The sequence below is a fragment of the Stenella coeruleoalba genome (assembly GCF_951394435.1).
Source record: "Stenella coeruleoalba genome assembly, chromosome: 7".
Lineage (NCBI taxonomy): Eukaryota > Metazoa > Chordata > Mammalia > Artiodactyla > Delphinidae > Stenella > Stenella coeruleoalba.
Window position 1 is genome coordinate 95,657,369 of NC_137153.1, and position 20,494 is coordinate 95,677,862.

A 20,494-nucleotide genomic window follows, 5' to 3' on the forward strand; every position below is an offset into this window, starting at 1 on the left:
TTTAGCAAGGTTTAGCTGACAGCAAAACTAATACCATCATCAATATTGTTTTATGTTGCTAGTTTTTACAGTTTTAGGAGATAGAACATGATCATGATTTATTCAGTTATCTTTGCTTTATGCATTATCTGTAAATCAAGTAGATTACTCACGTCACTGGTGATATTTCTCTTAAGTAGTTTGTTGACTTTATATAATATCATGTAGTGTTTGCTTTATATAGGCTTCTGCACTGGAAGCTCGTTTGGATTGTTTTAAAACTCTAAGACTTCTGATTTAAAGACGACAGAGTAAAGACATTTTTGCCTTCTTCTATCTGAAATTACCCTGAAACAGCAAGGAGAATGAGAGACAGAGATGTACAGTTGACCCTTGAACAACGTGAGTTTGAACTGCTATATGTAGATTTTTTTAAATAGTAAATACTGCAGTACTATATGACCCCTGGGTGGTTGAATCCACAGATGCAAAACCGCATATATGAAGGAACCACAGATATAGAGGAACCACATATGTATATGGAGGGCCAACTATACGTTATATGCAGGTTTTTAACTGCAGAGGGTTGGTGCCCCAACCCCTGCATTGTTCAACTTTAATTACATCTTTGATGAGACTAGAGTCCTGTATCCCAAATTGAAATATTTGAGAAATATTTGTCAAATGTAAGCAGAAAGAGATTAAAAGAGCATTCTGGCAGAAAGAGATCTCAGGTAGAACTGACAGAGCAACGAGAAATAGATCTTCTGTTTACAGTGGTGTCAGGATGCATAGAAAAGCAGTGGGAGAAGCTTCCTTGGAATGTTTGGCAACATGAACTAGCAGAAAAGGAAGAGCAAATGAGAAAGCATACAGATACACAATCTTTGCAGGAAGCACTCTCTTGGTGAGGCAAGAAGTAATGGCTAAACAACTTTCTCTTGCTTGTTCTCACATACATTCTCTCTGTCTCTCTCACGCACACACATGCACAGAACACCCTGTATCATAAAGAGCTTTCTTGTATACTAAAGAGACTACCGGGGCTTCCCTGGTGGCGCAGTGGTTGAGAGTCTGCCTGCCGATGCAGGGGACACGGGTTCGTGCCCCGGTCCAGGAAGATCCCACATGCCGCGGAGCGACTGGGCCCGTGAGCCATGGCCACTGAGCCTGCGCGTCCGGAGCCTGTGCTCCGCAACGGGAGAGGCCACAACAGTGAGAGGCCCGCGTACCGCAAAAAAAAAAAGAGAGACTACCTTCTAGTCCACGACACAGCCTTGCTTCTTCCTTCCACAGTCCTCTTGCAAATAGTTGGCCTGAGTGGCGTTCATGTCATTCAAAGATTAATAATAATAAAAAGGAAATTAGCACAGCATCTACACAAAAATGTTTCAAGAAGAAAAGCAAAAAGAAACGGAAAAACAAGTGACAAAGAACCCATGAGAAAACTGTATTGGCCTAACAAATTTAAGGAGACAATCACTTCTTTAAAGTAATAGAGAAAGTTAATTGGCTAGAAAGAAATAGTAAGACAACAGTAAATGGTGAGTAATAATTTGGCAGAACTCAAGAAAGAAAAAAAAAAAATCAGAAATAAAAGGCCAGGACTTCCCTTGTGGCACAGTGGGTTAAGAATCTGCCTGCCAATGCAGGGCACACAGGTTCAAGCCCTGGTCTGGGAAGATCCCACATGCTGTGGAGCAACTAAGCCCGTGCACCACAACTACTGAGCCTGCGCTCTAGAGCCCACAAGCCACAACTACTGAGACCCGTGTGCCACAACTACTGAAGCCCACATGCCTAGAGCCTGTGCTCTGCAACAAGAGAAGCCACGACAATGAGAAGCCCATGCACCACAATGAAGAGTAGCCCCTGCTCGCTGCAACTAGAGAAAGCCCGCGCTCAGCAACAAAGACCCAACACAGCCAAACATAAAAATAAATAGAGTCAATGAGAACATCGAGGAGTGGTCCCTTATAAAAAATAATAATAATAAAACGCCACATACAAAGCAAAAAGGAGAATTAACACTGTTGAAAGCTCAGTAAGGGGTATGACGACAGGCTTTTGAAAGTTGAGCAAAGTGAAATGGGAGTGAAAGGAGATGAAACAAATGCTTAATTGTAGTTCTGGAAATAGAGAACAACATTAGAACAGAAAAGTATTCAAACATATAACTTAAGAAAACTTGCCGCAGAGGAAGAAATCTTGATTCTACAGATTGAAAGTGCACATAGTGAAGAAAAACTAATATATAGTCATTAACATCATTACATAACCTAGTTTTTAAAAAATTGGATTGCAAAGATAAGGAATGTGTTCTTTGCTCATCCCATTAAAAAGATCAGCTTATCTATAGGGGAGTGCCAGGGGAAGGATCAGATATTGTCAAGGGAGTATTTAGCATTGCAGGACAGTGGTACAAATTCTATAAGTCATCAGAGGAAAGAAAGTGTGACCTCAAAGCCAAAGTATTAGTTGACACCCGTTTTTTGTTCTTTTTTTTCAAAAATTTATTTATTTATTTTTGGCTCCATTGGGTCTTCATTGCTGTGCACAGGCTTTCTCTAGTTGCGACCAGCGGGGGATACTCTTCCTTGTGGCGTACAGGCTTCTCATTGTAGTGGCTTCTCTTGTTGCAGAGCACAGGCTCTAGGCATACGGGCTCAGTAGTTGTGGCTCAGGGGCTCTAGAGCTCAGGCTCAGTAGTTGTGGCACATGGGCTTAGTTGTTCCATGGCATGTGGAATCTTCCTGGACCAGGGCTCGAACCCGTGTCCCCTGCACTGGCAGGTGGATTCTTAACTACTGCGCCACCAGGGAAGCCTGACACCCATTTTTGAACAATGTAGGAACTCAAGGTAAATAGTGCCCACAAGTCCTAAGGAGAAGATGAATACCAGCCATCCAGTAGCTGAACAGAGATGATACAGCAAAAGGATTGGCAGGGAATATAGTAGGAATAAGACTAAAAAAGCTGTGAGATTTGTATTGCAGAATGCGATAGAACGATAGCAAAGTAAACTAATAAAAGTCAGGATTGAAAGAGGAGAGATGCAGAAGGTAGATTTTCTCTTATTTTTTAGCTGGAGAACTAAAGACATACAAAGTTTAGACATCAAGTAATAGAGGTGTTAGTATATTTAAAGGAATAAATATAAACATTTGAACTGAATTGAATATGTTTGACCAAAATCAAACAGTGGAGAGGAGGTAAGAAGAAGTAGAACTATATTAAATTTCTTGTTCTGAAATAGTCAGATGGGACCAAAGATGAAAGAACAAAAATTTTTATCGTGGCTTTTTTTACACTTGCAGAAAATGAAAATGTATATGGGATATTTATAAAAACTGACCACATCCTACATAACAAAACACAAAGAGCTATTATACAGATGATGTTCCTTGACCAAAAACTTAATTTTTTTCTATGGAAGTGGTTCTTAGTATGTTCAGCAGCATCAGCATTGCCTGGGAACTCATTAGAAATGCAAATTCAGAGGACTTACCCCAGTTCTATTGAATCAGAAACCCTGGGGGAGAAGCCCCCCAGTCTCTTTTGGTCAGTTTTTATAGATATCCCATTTATGTTTTTTGTTATTTGCAACTGTAAAGAATGCTATGATAAACTTTTTTGTTCTTTCAAGTGTGGTCTCATATCTGATTATTTCTTTAGGATAGGAAATTACCAAGTCAAAGAAGGTTCTGTTGAACTTTAGATAACTTTTTCTTGGTTATTAAAGGTGAAAATTAAATACAGATTTTTGTCTCTTTAGAAATATCTTTTTGTTCACAGAAAACAAGATTATCTTCTTACCCAAAAAGATGAAACCAACTGGGTTACTTTCAAAAGACAACCAAGTGAGCACCGCAGACTAATGAGTAGGATCAATAAGAACGTGATTTTGGCGCTTTTAACTTTGACAAGTTCTGCATTTCTGCTGTTTCAGTTGTACTACTACAAGCACTATTTATCAGCAAAGGTAATTTTTTTCCTCCTTTCTCATTATTAGACTTCATTTTAGCTGTATATTTTCCTAACATACTTCCCTTTTGCAGTACATAAAATTAATCACAGTTTTTAAAATCCGTGCAGAAATAGTTCTTTGAGATTCTCATCCTCGTGAGTGTGGCAAGCACTTCAAAATTACAGTTAAATATTATTAATAACATGCTAAAAGTCAGAGGTGCCAAGTTTCAGTGATGTTGAAATTTTCTGATAGAGTTATGTGAAAATTGTTATTTTTCCAAACAGATCATCACTCATTGGAAAGAATTCAATGATAAATAATTTTGATAAAATATTAGAATTAGTTTATTTTAGTACAGAGTATATTTTAATATAGTGTCTAACAGGGAAGTGTAGTGTTATAACTTACCTTTATTATAAATCTATAGGTATAAAGATGTAGAGACAATAATTTGGAATCTGGTAGCTTCTGAAGATCATACAGAAGTCCAGATAAGAAATTCCAAAGTTGAGAAGGTATTGCTGAATTGTGAAAAGTTGCCAAACACTCCCACTGGGATTAATTATAATAATAGCTACCATTATTGAGAATTGTGCTAGATACTGTCTATGCTTAATTTAACCCTAAAACCATTCTGGGGGGGAAATATGTTTTCGTTTGTATTGTCATTTGATAGTTAGAACTGTTCTTCAGAACCATTTACTTCCCTTTCCCTCCCAAAGGGGATGATACTTCCCTGCCCTAGTTAAGCTTGACCATGAGACTTACTTTCGCTTGTGGAATGTTACAGACATTTTCAGAGATTTCAAATGGGCTCGTATGATGTGTCTTGCCCTTTGTGCTCCCCTGACCTGCCAGGAGAAGAGTGTGCCCTGGGTAGATGCTGACCTCCAGCCTGAGCCCTGAATTAGGTGTATGGAGCAGACCAAACATAGCTGCCCAGCTGACTCATACATCTATGAGGGAGAAAACAAATGCTTAAGCCTTTAAGACTGAGAGAGGTTTATTATGCAGCATTATTACATGAGGTTCCTAGACCTCATTTTACAAATATGAAAACCAAAACTCTGACAGAGATGTTAGATAACCTACCCCAATTACCCAGTTTCTAACATGCAAGCCTGACAGGTGTACCTAACTCCATTCTTTCCAGGCTATATTATTTTAAAAATAATTGACAAGTACTGAGGCTACCAGCTGTCTTGGCTGTTGACCCAGTGAATGTCTTTGTGTTTCATCTTCAACCCTTTGCTGATTATTTTCTTAGGATAAAGTCCTAGAGTGGAATTTCTGGGTCTAGGATGTACATTCTAGATTTTGTTACATATTGCAAAGTCACCTTTCCTAAGGATAAGTAGTGTGCCTGATTTCCTATCCACTTTCCAAATATGGGAATAATAACAACAATAACAATAATTATGGCATCCGTGTCATGCTTTTGAGATGCTTTTGGCTAATAGTAGCTTAAACAAATAGAGGGTTATTTGTCTCATACCTTTCAGTCCAGAGCTTCCAAAATTCTCTTGACATTTCCCTGGTGCTACAGTCCAGGCTGGAGGAGGAAATAGTGCATTCTAGGAGGCTTCTTCTTTTGAGACATGGCCAGCAGATTCCCAGCTGTAAGAAAATCTCGGAAAGCAAGATTTTACTATTAGTGTTAATGCTGTTGTTAGTTAGGTTTTCCAGACTTTATATTAGAGATCGCAAAGGAGAAGGGTTTTGGGAGTGGGTGTTAGGTCAACTTACCTATCGTGTCTGCCATAGCAGTTCACGTTTTTTGGTGTGCTCATAGGCTAGGCACTATGCTAAGCACTTCACATATATTTAATTCTTATAACAACAAATTGAGTAGATCCTATTGTCCTCATTTTCCCAGCAGAAAAAACTGAGGTTTAGAGAAACTTACTAAATTTGTCCAGTGTCACACAATTATTAAGTGAGGGAGATAGAATTTAAACCTGAGGAGTCTACCCCAAGAGCGCTTGTTCTTTATATTTCTGGTATTTTTGATGTTCAAGAGCCGAGAGATATTAAACTCCATTAGAGGCCATTTCTTTCTAATGAGGTTAAACATCTTTCCATATGCTTTCTGGTTCTTTTTATTTCTTTATTATAATTCTTTTTATTCCTATCTGCATATTTTTCTGATGTTGTTGTCTTTTTCTGTAGCTGTTCTTTATAGTTTTAAGGATATTAAGCGTTTACCGTATATATTTCAAATATCTTCCCCAGTTTATTAATTTGCCTTTTACCTTTATATTCACGATGTACCCCCTTAATACACTAGTGTTCTATTTAATTTCTAGGTAGACAGGTATCAAGATCTTTCTCCCTTAGGGCATCTGGTTTTTATGTCGTAAGTAGCCCAAGATTATGGAACTATTCACCTGTATTTTCATCAGATACTATTTTATGTTTAAATTTTTATACAAAATATAATTTATTTTAGTATGAGGTATGAGTTAGATATTTAATTTACAGTTTTACCCAAATGGTTAGTCAGCTGTCCCAATGTCACTTATTGAATGACTTCATTAATTTAAAAATCCAATCTTAATTATATGTTAAATTCATGTAAATAACTCCTGTCCAGACCTTCTTCCTTGGTAAGCGATGTGGCATAGTTGTTAAGAGCATGATCTCCAGCCTAGGATTAAACCTCATCTATCCTGCTTATTAGCTGTGGGATCTTGGGTAAATTACTTGACTTCTGTTACTTGACCTCTACTTCCTCATCTATGGAATTGGGACAGTAACAGTACCACCTATGAGACTTGTGAAACTTATATGAATTAATATACATAAAGCGTTTGGAACAGTACAAGTCACATAGAAAGAGATCAGTACATATTAGCTATTATTTTTATTATTATTATCGTCAATTTTATAATGAAAAATAGTATTTGTTTTATTGAGTCCATGACATACAAACTGCTTTAGTAATAAGTGCCATATTCTTTAAACAAAATAGAATATTTTGAACAAAATAAAGCATTAAATTAAATAAAGTTCAGTTAACCTTTGTATACTATTAAATTTGTGAAATTTGCATTATCTGTACTAGAGTTCTTGTTTTTTATGTTTAATTTTAATAATAGGTGGAAATTACAACATCTAAGTTCTAAATACCAAAGGTTATTTTTATTTTATTGAAGAATATGGAAATTATATTAAACTATTCCTAGCCAAGTAATTTTGCATTCTTTAAGATGGAATTTTAAAACTTATTAATTCAGAAACTTTTATGTAAAAGTCATGTGTTGGGCATTTTGCTAAGGTGATAGTGATTGGGAAGTAGTCTCTTTCCTCTCTATATTTATAATTTAATTGGGGACAGATGTTAATGGGACAATAAATGTTTCCTATATATTATTAATGTGAAGGTAAGATACTTTGTAACAAATACAAGTAGTTTCTCTATACTAACAGAAAAAAAAAGCTTTATTTAAAAATAGGGTTAGACTAACTGCTGAAGCTACCAACTTTTAAAAATTTTTTAGTTTTGTTGTGGAAAAACTTTTAACTTTTGGCTTTTTATTAAACTTCAAGATTTTACTTACATACAAACTTTAGGGAAGTACAGATGCATCCTCTGTAATCTAATACAGATTCTCCTGACATAGGAGGAGAACCCAGAATTTTGTGAACTTTGTTTATTCATCGTATCTGAATTGTCTTCCTCATTTGTTCAGTGAACAATATTTTGGGGGGATAATCTTAGATAAATAAAGAAAGTTCACATGAAAATGATTTTTAGTTCAGTCAAATTTGTTTGATTTGGCAAAAGAGTACATAATAGCAGCCTTGATCAATACTAAATAATAGGTCAGCGTCATCAACAGAGAAACCTTGATTCTAGGTCATCCTTGAACTTTGAGGTGATTTAGAGAGACCCTTGAGATTATGTATTAGAACTAGGGCAGGCATGAAAAATGGGTTTTATCTTTGGTCCCCAACCCATATCTAGTGTAGTAAATGTTTAGGACTACAGAGTTTTTCAGGCTCTTCAATGGAGAGAAATACAATATCTATCATTGGTTAGGGAAGAAGGGCTATTTTCTTTCTTGGAGTTAAGGAGGGCTACTTCTGTCTATCTATTTCTTGGGCCTCACCATGGAATTCCTTTTGACCCTAGCTGGTTATGCAAGTTTAGTCTTTCAGTGTCCTCCTAAATGAGGTCTGAATAATCCAGTTATCTGATAGCATTGAAGATAGGAACTAGCAGATTATATCTGTTGGGTCTGGTAAAATTCCACTGATGGATACAGTTCACTCTTCAGATTCCATAACAACCATCCAAGTCTTTGAAATACAAACTCTTCCAGGCCTTCAAAGGGAAGGACTTGTCTCTAGCACCCTCTAGGGAATGTCAGTTGTTCATTGTTTTTTACTGCATTTAACAGGATAGTGTGATTATGATTCTGTGTTGCTCATTCAGTCTGTATTTCTTGACTATATGTTACATAAAGGGCACTTGGTAGGAATACAGAGATAAGTAGAACATAGGTCCTAAATCTCAAGGAACTCAAAATTTGATAGAAGTGGTAGCAGCAGTAATTCTTGAGTTTTGGGCCTAGATAGTCCTGAGTTTAAACCTTCATTCAGTTGTTTGGCTGAGCCTGCTCTCTAGAGCCCATGAGCCACAACTACTGAGCCCGTGTGCCACAACTACTGAAGCCAGCATGCCTAGAGCCTGTGCTGCACAAGAGAAGCCACCACAGTGAGAAGCCCACGCACTGCAATGAAAGAGTAGCCCCCGCTCGCCGCAACTAGAGAAAGCCCGCGCACAGCAACAAAGACCCAACGTGGCCAAAAATTTTAAAAAAATAAAATAAAAATAAAATAAATAAAAGAATACATTTTAAAAAAAGATTGCTAAGTTCAGTTCCTAAAGCTTGTGTCTTCACTCATAGGGCTATTCCAACATGTAAATACAAGTATGTTCAAACAAAACACTATAACATTGATAAGAAGATATGAAATGAGATAGCTTTAAGGAGTTCTGCATCCCAATTGAAAGTCATAAAATATTGATGCCTCAGTGGAAAGAAGACAAAGCCAGTGAACCATGTTTGTGTAAAGCACTGAGTGAACCAAACCTTGATGATGTTCTTGACTTACAACCGTAAGCTGCACCGCTGCCTGTAGTAATCAGTTATTCTTATTACCTAGAAGGCCACTTACAGTGTTCTGTGCTAGGATATCGTTCTTTGCATTATATTTAGTAACCTGTGTGTGTTTGGTTAGAAGGCAGGGGAGGGAGTTGAAAGGGGAATTTGGATTTCAAATTTGGCAGTAGTCATTCACAGTGAACAATTTCATAATCCATTATTAGAAATGGAAATTAATCTTATAAGCATTTAGATCATGTGTAACAGGTTTTTGAAGTGTTTTCAGTTGGTCAGTTACTGAAGCATGATTTTTCTTAGATCTTCTTTGACTTCTGGCTAGTTCCGTTTTGTTCTGAAGGCTAATGTCTAGGTCATTGCTGAGAAAGAATATCATGCTTGATAGTCTCATCTGGTATGGTAAACTTTGATAAATGCTACTGTTCCCCCTTCCCATCCTTCCCCCGCCCCCGCCACTCCTGCCATTATCCAGGAGAAATGTGAAAGAATTTCTTTCATTAGAATTAAAGGGTATTTAAAATTTTTTTCCGTTTATTCCCAGACTTTAAGCTGTATAAGTTTCTGGCCAAGCAGCTTTGATTATTAATAAACATAGCTTTCCCACCAGTTATTGAAGACTTAAAAAAATTTCTTTAAAGTACTACCATTAGGTCCAATAGGCATGATCAATTATCATGCTGAATTAAGAATTGTTTTTTGGTGTCTGTAAGAAACTGATTGTTGGCTACTATCTTTAAAAAATGACAGGATCATTTAAATCTTTACTTCTGTTTCCTGAATGCTTTTTCTTTGATGGCATATCTTAATTTATCATTTATCAGTGGAGTTCAGTAGCCACCAGACTGTTTGGGATCTGATTCTATCTCTCCATTCGTTTATTCATTTCACTTAAGTTTTCAACACAAATATCTCATAGATAGTGTTTCAGAATATCTTTAGACGTTTTTAACCTCTTGACTTTTACCTTATGGCTTTTCTTTTAGAACATTCAGTCATTCATTTGTCAAGTATTTGTTGAGAGTTTACTATGTGCTAAGCACAGTACTAGGCTATGAGACAAAATGATGAATCAAGTGCAGTCCTTGCTGCCTAGGAACCCACAAATTGGGGGAGTTTGGGGTTGAAGGGGAAAGGGGAAAAGAAATATATAGAGACATATAAACAAATGATATCAATATGATATGTTACTTCTTCAAATCACACATCATAAAACACTGTTCTGCCTACTTTACTACTTATAGCTTAAGAACTCTTCTTTACCTCTACCCTTTGTAATGCTCTTCAGGCAAAAATAACAGCCGTCAGAGTTATTTTTCTTAAATACAGCTCTGATCAAGTTATTCTCTGCATAAAATACCTATGGAATAAGATCCCAACTTCTTACCATGGTGCGGTAGATAGTCTCTGTTTGCCTCTCCAGGTCCTCTCCTCGCCATACTCTGTGCCTTGGGAGGCTGACCTCTGTGGACTACATTAGCTGAGCTCCCTTGCTCTTTGTTTGCCATTTGGGTTTAGTCAATGGGAAGCATCAGCTGGAGACTGGAGACCAGGAGGAAAGAGGCCAGGTTATTTATTCTCTTGGTTCTCCATTTGTAGGGCCATTGGTTGATAGTGACTGCGTTCCTCCTGTACAGCAAAGTTGTAGCCACTGCATACCATTAACTGTTCCTACCGAGGTGGATTAACCATTAAGATAATGAAATTTAAACTGCAGCTCCCCTCACTTCCAAGGCTCTTGGAGGAGCCTTAGGAATATGTTACAAAACTGTGTATTTTTGTAAAGTTTGCAATAGATAATTTATTGCATTTTTTTTTTCTGAAAAAGGACCACCAAAATTGTATAATCTTCAAGCTCTATAAAAGTGGATCCTCTTATGTCCCTATCCTTGACTCTCTGAGCTTAGATAAGTGCAAAGTTTTCAGGGAATGAGGAACTGCTGAGTAACCTATTTGGGAAGGATATGATTAAGTATTTCATGGATAAAGTAATAGTTTGGATTGGTCTTATAGGATGAGTAGGAGTTCTCCATGTAAAGAAGGATGGGAGAGCCATTACAAATAGAGGAAACAGCCTATGTAAAGGGAATGAGCTATGTGTATGTTTAGAAGAGGAGTACACTAAGTAGAGACCGAAGGAAACACAAAGGTCCTGAGGCAGGAACTCGCCTGGCAGTTTTGAAACAGCAGAGAGATCACTGTGGCTGTAGAGGAGTGAGAGAGGAGAATAGTAGGTAAGGTCAGAGAGTTCTATATTTTTTATGGCCTTGTAAGCCACTATAAAGGCTTTGGCTTTTATTCTGAATGAGATTGGGGACTCTAGGAAGGTTTTGAGCTGAAATGTGACACGACCTGACATTTTTTAATAAAAAGAAGTAGTGTGGATGCTCCGTTGAGAACAGATTGTAGGGGCAAGGACTGAAACAGACCAGTTAGAAGGTGTTCTAGTAATTTACATGAGATGATGATGGCTTGGACACAGGAGCTAGTAGTGGAGTTTGTGAGAAATGGAAAGTAGAATTACCAGGATTTGTAGATGGGCTAGATGTGGGGTATGAAAGACAGAAAAGAGTCAGGGATAATGCTAGGTTTGTGTGTGTGTGTGTGGCTGTGCTGGGTTTTTGTTGCTGTGTGGGGGCTTTCTCTGGTTGTGGTGAGCGGGGGGCTACTCTTCTTTGCGGTGTGCAGGCATCTCATTGTTGTGGCTTCTCTTGTTGCAGAGCACGGGCTCTAGGCACGCGGGCTTCAGTAGTTGTGGCACGTGGGCTCAGTAACTGTGGCTCGTGGGCTCTAGAGCGCAGGCTCAGTAGTTGTGGCACACGGGCTTAGTTGCTCTGCGGCATGTGGGATCTTCCCGGGCCAGGGATCAAACCCGTGTCCTCTGCATTGGCAGGTGGATCCTTAACCACTGCACCACCAGGGAAGCCCCAATGCTAGTATTTTTGACCTAGATAATTGGAAGGGAGAAGTTGCTGTTTAATGAGATGGGAAAGACTAGAGGAAGCAAGTTTGAAGAATGGTGAAGATCAGGAGTTTTTTTGTACATACTAAGTTTGAGATGCCTATCTGACATCCAAATGAAGAAGGTGAATAGACATTTGAATATATAAGTCTGGAGTACAAAGGACTGATGTGGTTGGGAATATAAACTGGGGGTTGTAAGCATATAGATTGTATTTAAAGCTGTGAGTGGATGAGTTACCAAGGAAGTAAACATAGAGTAAAAAGAGGAGGAGAAAAATCTCATGGTCTGAGCTTTGGAACCCTCCAACATGTCATGAAGCTGAGAAGAAGTAGTAAATGGGACCAAGGAGTAGTTGGAGAGAAATAGCAGGAAACCAGAAGTATGGGGATCCTGAGAGCCAAGTGAATGAAGTGTTTAGGTGAGGCAGAGGTGATAAATAATTCTTGATAGATCAAATAAGACAAGAACTCATAGTTGACCATTGGATTTAGCAATATGGAGGTTACTGGTGAACTTGATGAATACTCGGCAGAGTGAACTTAAGCTCAAGTAAGTACATGACAGGAGAGAAATTGGAGGGAGTGAGAATGGACTACCCATTAAGAGTTTTGCTGTAAAGGGGGGACAGAAAATTGTTAGTTGGGAAAAGAGAAGTCAAGACGGGTTTTCTGTTTTAATTATTTAAGGTAGGAGAAATAATATCTTATTTGTATACTGATGGGACTGATCCAATAGAGAAAACAAATTAAACAACTCAGAAATTTAGTTTTATCTACTAATGTAGGGCTATGGTGAGCAACAAGTGGCTATATTATAGAATTTGCAATCTTTTTTCAAGGATGAAGATCGCAAAGCTGCCTCTGATGTTTTGTAAATATCCTTGGTATATTTTCTTTGTAAAAAATTAATTTATTATTCAAATATAGTTGATTTACTGTATTATATTTGTTTCAGGTGTACAACATAGTGATTCAATATTTTTATAGATTATACTCCATTTAAAGTTGTTATCAAATATTGGCAATATTTCCCTGTGCTGTACAATATATCTTCAAAACTCATTTATTTTATACATAGTAGTTTGTGCTTCTTAATCCTCTACCCGTATCTTGCCCCTCCCCACTTCCCTCTCCCCACTGCTAACCACTAGTTTGTTCTTTATGAGTCTGTTTATGTTTTGTCATATTCATTCATTATTTTTTAGATTCCACATATAAATGATATCATATAGTATTTGACTTTCTCTGTCTGACTTATTTCACTAAGCATAATATCCTCTAGGTTCATCCATATTGCAAATGGCAGGATTTCCTTTTTATGGCTGAGTAGTATTCCAGTGTGTGTGTGTGTGTGTGTGTGTGTGTGTGTGTGTGTGTGTGTGTGTGTGTGTGTGTGCGCGCGCGCCACATCATCTTTTTCCATTCATCTGTTAATGGGCACTTAGGTTACTTCCAAATCTTGGCTATTGTAAGTAATGCTGCTATGAACATTGGGATGTATGTATCTTTTCGAATAAGTGTTTTCATTTTCTTCGGACATATAACCAGGAGTGCTCTTGCTGAATCCTAGAGAAATATTCCTTGGTGTTAAAATGTTACTGTTTAAGTTGCAGAGCTTGTGAGGAGAGACCAGTTCTAGTTCTACCTTAATCACTCAGTATACCTTTCTTCCTTCCTTCCCTCCAATTAGCAAACAGTTATTAAGCATTTTACTAGTTGTCAAGCACTATGCTAGATACTGGTGATACAAAGGTGGATTGGATTTGGTCCCTGCCCTTGAGTTTACAGTTTAATGGGGAAATGAGTCTCCTGTTTAGGAACTTGCAGCACACTTCATTTTCAGGGTGAGAATATTCTTACTGCTTTTCAAAATCCTTCCATCTAACAGATAAAGAGCACATTCAAGGCATAAGAAACTTCTTTGAGCTTGAAACATTCTTCCTCTTGTCTCTAGACCATCAGACATTCTTTCTCCTGTGACTTTCAAAGTGTTTTGGTGATTAACACATGAAGAACTGATAATACTTTTTTCCTTCTGATTCTCTAGACCTGAATGTTTTAAAAAATATTCTTTAAAAAATAACTCAACATTTGCAAGTATGATATATGTTATGAAAAGTGTGGGCATTGGAGCTCTCTGTGGAACAGAAATAATAATGCCTACTTTGCATGATAGTTATGCGAGATAGATGATAATACATAATTCATATGTGGAAGTACACTTAGAAGCTGCTCAATAATTATTATACTTTCTTATCACTTTGCCAAGGTCTGCAAACACTAAGTCAGTGTGTGGAGGTAAGCTGAAGTTAGGGATATGGAGCTAAATGGATAAACACTAATTCTAAAGAGATAGCAAAGAGTTTACTATTCACTGATGGAAATTAATTGGTTCAGAGATGTTGACCGTATTTATTTAATTAAGTGATGACACTTAATTAAATTATGGCAATCTGTCAGTGTTTTCCGTCTTGGGTAGTTGTATTATGTACTTGTAGAATTCTTAGCTCATGACTGTATGAAAATAGGTATTTAGATAATGCTTTTTAATGATTATGAACCAGTTATATAGATTGAATCATACCTACCCCTAAATCGAATGTTGCATGCTGGGCTTTGAATTTACTACAATTTTTTTTTTTTTAATCTTCCTAGAATGGAGCTGGTTTATCAAAATCCAAAGGAAGCCGAATTGGATTTGATGGCACACAGTGGGTATGTATGATAATCAAGAACTTCCTCAACTGCCATGTTCATTTAGTTCATTCATTTATATACTTAATAAGTATTTGTTGAATGATGACAATGATAATAGCTAGCTTTGTGAAAACAGGTAGTAGGTGATAGAAAGGAAGAGGCAGACCCTGTGCCAAGTACTTTACATGCAGTATCTCATTTAGTCCTTGTGCAAACTTTAAGAAGTCAGTACATATGTTTATCCTCAGTTCACTTAGAAAGATTATGGTTGGTTGGCTAATAAGTGGCTGAGTCCAGATTCTAACTGCTTGCCTCCAAAATCCTCATTCACTGAGATGTGGTGCTTCCCCAAGTGAATAAATATGTGAATCAGAATTGAACCAAGAATAAAGGTAAATAGGAGTACCTATTTACCTAGTAAATTTACCTAGTAAATAGGAGTTTAGGAGTAAAAATCTATTCAACATGTTTTCTTTTTTTTTGGCTGTGCCGCAGGGCTTATGGGATCTTAGTTCCCCAACCAGGTATCGAACCCAGGTCCCCCAGCAGTGGAAGCACAGAGTCCTAACCACTGGACCACCAGGGAATCCCATGTTTTCTTTTTAAGATAAGGAAAATTAGCAATATGTACAATAAATCCCTGTTTCATAGCCTGTACATTTATACAATTTATAAAATATATTTTCTTTTTTCTAATCAAATTTAGAATGAAAAACAATGCTAAAAAATTACATTTATCCTGTTAGCATACATATTGGATATGACTAGTTATTTCTTGTGGATACACTTCAATCTTTGGTTTCTCTTTAACCAGAGACATGAGAGGCTTTAGATTAGAAGTGAGTTTTCAAATCACCAAGCAGCTATAAAGTAGTGATAATTTTAGGTCATTGCTGATACCAGTTGGATTTGAACTATGTTTAAAAAGTAAAGTCTGAGATATCCTATATCAGACTCCTCAACTATCAGGTCTAGAAGTATCAATGTAAACTTTTAATTTATTAAAAGTAGCAGTTCTGCTTTGTGAACTTAGGGTAGTCGGAGGGGAAAGGGAAGCCCTATCTCTTTCATTCAGGGAATGACCCTTGAGGTGGGAGAAAATAACAGATAGTTTTAAAAGGGTTGACTTCCAAGATGAATGAGCAAAAAATTACGGAGCAGCTTACTACATTCTCTTTGTTAATTACACTGCATGTAATTTTTGCAATGTATTTGCAAAGTCATAGGGAAGGGAGAAGTAGTACTAAAATACTTTTGTTCTAATATTTTAGAAGGAACGAAAAAGTGAAATGTCATCAATAGATGTGATACTGAACCCTGATAAAATCCTAGAATGAGTTATTAAACAGATAATTTGAGGGGCTTAGAAGAGAAAATATGATGATTATTAGGAACTTGGTGTTCACTAAGAACATGTCCTGCCAAGCCCTTGTAGAAGAATGGACTCTTACAGTCTCATTGTATCCTTTTCTCAACAAGACGTTTTTCTTTCCTGTAAACAAAATGAATTACTGAAGGTCAGATGATAATAGTCATGTTGATTAAGAATTAATTGGATTTAGAGTCAATTGGACATCTATGTCCAGGGAACCTTGATGATTGCATTGATAACAACCTGGAAGGCATATTTAGAAGGTGAGTTGTAGAATCTCTCCTTGACCCTGCCCTAATCTATATTTATATTAATAATCATAATGAAGCTGTGTGTTCATCAAGTTGAAAGAGATTCATTCAACAAACACCAAGTTGAAAGAGATTCATTCAACAGACATTTATTAAGCACCTTATATGTACTAGTATCTGTCATCTCATCATCTTCCTTCCTCTTTTATTCTCCTAGTGTAAAGCACAGAAAGTAATAGCCATGAAAGAAAAAAATTTTGATAAATTAGGCTCTCAAAATTTAAAACTTCTGCTCATCAAAAGCCACCATTAAGAAAATGAATAGCTAATGCCACAGATTACAAAATATTTGCAAAACATGTATCTGATGAAAGATTGGTATCAAGGATAAATGAAGAACTGCAATTCAGTAATAGACTTTTTTGTTCATAATCTTTATCAAATTCAACAAGTGTTGTATTCCTGATTTGCTAAGAGGTTTTAATCATAAATAGATATTGAATTTTGTCAAATATTTTTTTGTGTTGAAATTATCATAGAGTTTTTCCCCTTTACTCTGTTGATACGGTGAATTTTATTGATTGATTTTCAAATGCTGCCTTTCATTCCTGGGATAAACCCTGCTTGGTCATGATATTTCCTTTTTTTTCTTTTTTTGGTTCTTTTTTTAAAAACTACAGGAATTGATTTTTTAGTATCTTGTTAAGTATTATTGCATCTGTGTTCATGAGGGATGGTGGTATATAATTTTCTTTTTTTGTAATGTCTTTGTCAGGTTTTGCTATTAGGATTACACTGGCCTCATAAAATGAGTTTGGAAGGATTTCCTCCTGCTCAGTTTTCTGAAAGAGTTTTTGTACACTGGTATTATTTCTCTTAAAGCTTTGATAGAATTCACCAGTGAACCATCTGAGTCTAGAGTTTTTTCTTGTTGTTTTGATGGCAGGTTTTTTTTTTTTTAATACATAACAAATTCAATTCTGTTAATAGTTATAGGGCAAGTCAGATTTCCTGTTTCATCTTGTGGTAGTTTTCTTAATCATGTTTTTGAAGAAATTTGTCCATTTCATCTGTTATTGAATTTGGGGGCATAATTGTTTATTCTAACTTTTTACTTAGTTGGCTTTCCCACTAAGAGATGATAAACTCTTCTAGAATAGAGATTATTATATTCTTGGTATTTGCATAATACTCTACAGTAAAAACAAAGGATAAGAGACTGATTCCTGCCTTTATCTCATTTTTTAAATTTTTATAATTCTTGATACTCTATTTATTTATCTTGTATATGTTTTTATAAGTTTCCTCAGATTTTGTAAATAAAAATTTATCCTTAATTCCCTGAAACATCTTTTTTTGATGGCATACGTCCCTTTGAAATCATTATTGCTTTCACTAAAGTAGGCTTTTAAGCAATAATGTATTTCAGTTATTCTATTTAACTTGACTACACTTAGGTATTATTTACTCCTAAGTGTGATTGTTGTTTCAATTCTAATTATGAAATTTATTTTTTCCAGTAGGGTGTTCTGTTTACCGCTCAACAGAATTATATTTTTAAATATTACAGTATTATTAGAAAATCAAACTGTAGATAGGAATGGTCAGGCAGGCGATGTATTTTAGTTTGTCTTTTGACTGGCAAGATTATTAAGCAGTATTTCAAATATGAAGAAAAGTGGCACATACAACTGATTTTTGGTTTCAGAAAGGTTGACATGACTGATTTTTGAAAACTGAAAAGGCTGGTATTTCCTGTCCCACTTTTGCTTGAAAAGATTTAGCTACTACCAAGGGAATAATTTGTAAGCCCAAAGTGCTCATTTCAGATACTACTTCCTCTATGAAGATTTTGTTATCCTTTTGATGTACAGTTAATTAGTAGCTATTGTTCTGTACTTTATAATAGGTTGCATATATTTCTACTATAGCATATTTTACGTTGTATTGTAAATATTTGTTCGTCTTCCTCAGTAGACTGTGTACTTCTTGAGAACAGGGACAATGTATTATTTATTTGTGGGTTTTATTTTTTTAGCAAACTAATAAGCATGCAATCTACTGAGTAAGCAGTCTAGATATCCTTATAAAATTAATGAATAAAAATTTAATAAGATAAATTATTGTATTGGTTTAGAAGAACTAAGGGGATTCTTTTCCTCTCAAACAGCGCACAGTTAAAAAATTTATTATGCTAACATCCAGTCAAAATGTACCTGTGTTCCTTATTGATCCTTTGATTCTGGAATTGATTAATAAAAACTTTGAACAAGTCAAGAATGCTTCTCATGGCTCCGCTTCAGAATGCAAGTTTTTCTGTGTTCCAAGAGACTTTACTGCATTTGCACTACAGTATCACCTATGGAAGAATGAGGTAAGATGATTTGCTTTCAGATAATGGAGTGTCTTTTACAAAACAGTATGGGATTAAACCAATTTAAACTGTAAAACATTTTAAAATTTTCATAAAGACTTTTATAGATTGTATCAGGAATACTTTAAGCAATAAGTAACAAAACACAATAGTGGCTTAAGCAAATAGGGGACTTATTTTTCTGATATAACAAGAGGTTAAAATGTTGGTGGCTGTTGGTATTAGTGGAGCTGTCCACTGAAGTCAGCATGTGCATCACTGAAATTCTTCCTGCATTTCTCTCATCCTCACAAGGTAGCTGTTGTAGCGCCAGGGTGTCATAGTGACACTATCTATCTTTTTTTTTTTTTAATTACTAATACTGGTGTTTATTATCACCACAAACAACATGAGAGTACCATTTTTTTGTACCTTTTTAAAAACTGACTTTTTTCAGCCATTGCATGAAGAGCCATCTTTTATGTCAAGTTATATACATGAATAGGCCAACTGTGTCTCATCCAAACTTTGTCCAAAATTTGGATATCTAATCATTCTTTTTTTAAAATTTCTTATTAGTCGTTAGTGTTATGCACGTCAGTGTATACATGTCAATCCCAATCACTCAATTCATCACACCACACCCACACCACCCTGCCGCTTTCCCCACTTGGTGTCCATACGTTTGTTCTCTACATCTGTGTCTCAATTTCTGCCCTGCAAACTGGTTCATCTGTACTGTTTCTCTAGGTTCCACATATATGTGTTAATATACGATATTTGTTTTTCTTTTTCTGACTTACTTCACTTTATATGACAGTCTCTAGATCCATCCACGTCTCAACAAATGACCCAATTTCGTTCCTTTTTATGGCTGAGTAATATTCCATTGTATATATGTACCACATCTTCTTTATCCATTCGTCTGTAGATGGGCATTTAGGTTGCTTCCATGACCTGGCTATTGTAAATAGTGCTGCAAGGAACATTGACGTGCATGTATCTTTTTGAATTATGGTTTTCTCTGGGTATAGGCCCAGTAGTGGGATTGCTGGATCATATGGTAATTCTATTTTTAGTTTTTTAAGGAACCTCCATACTGTTCTCCATAGTGTCTGTATTAATTTACATTCTCACCAACTGTGCAAGAGGGTTCCCTTTTCTCCACACCTTCTCCAGCATTTGTTGTTTGTAGATTTTCTGATAATGCCCATTCTAACTGGTGTGAGGTGATAGCTCATTGTAGTTTTGATTTGCATTTCTCTAATAATTAGTGATGTTGAGCATCTTTTCATGTGCTTCTTGGCCATCTGTATGTCTTCTTTGGAGAAATGTCTATTTAGGTCTTCTGCCCATTTTTGGATTGGGTTTTTTTTTTTTTTTTACTATTGAGCTGCATGAGCTGTTTTTGTATTTTGGAGATTAATCCTTTGTCCGTTGATTTGTTTGCAAATATCTGAGCCCCATTCTGAGGGCTGTCCTTTCGTCTTCTTTATGGTTTCCTTTGCTGTGCAAAAGCTTTGAAGTTTGATTAGGTCCCATTTGTTTATTTTTGTTTTTATTTCCATTACTCTAGGAGGTGGATCAAAAAAGATCTTGCTGTGATTTATGTCAAAGAATGTTCTTCCTATGTTTTCCTCTAAGAGTTTTATAGTGTCTGGCCCTACATTTAGGTCTCTAATCCATTTTGAGTTTATTTTTGTGTATGATGTTAGGGAGTGTTCTAATTTCATTCTTTTACATGTAGCTGTCCAGTTTTCCCAGCACCACTTATTGAAGGAC

At 36.2% G+C, this 20,494-nt stretch overlaps 1 protein-coding gene across 5 annotated transcripts in view; it reads left to right on the forward strand.

Moving 5' to 3' along the window:
* The window catches only part of FKTN (fukutin), an 89,156-nt gene that overhangs the window by 9,271 nt on the left and 59,391 nt on the right, over positions 1-20,494 (forward strand). For all 5 annotated transcript variants that reach the window (XR_013829119.1, XM_079927073.1, XM_079927074.1 and 2 more), the window contains exons 2-4: positions 3,775-3,961; positions 14,695-14,754; positions 18,530-18,733. Coding sequence is in view for 4 of the 5 variants with exons in the window: in XM_079927073.1 (XP_079783199.1) it covers positions 3,857-3,961; positions 14,695-14,754; positions 18,530-18,733 (369 nt within the window). In the remaining variant the exon portion in view is untranslated. The remainder of the gene's footprint in view (positions 1-3,774; positions 3,962-14,694; positions 14,755-18,529; positions 18,734-20,494) is intronic.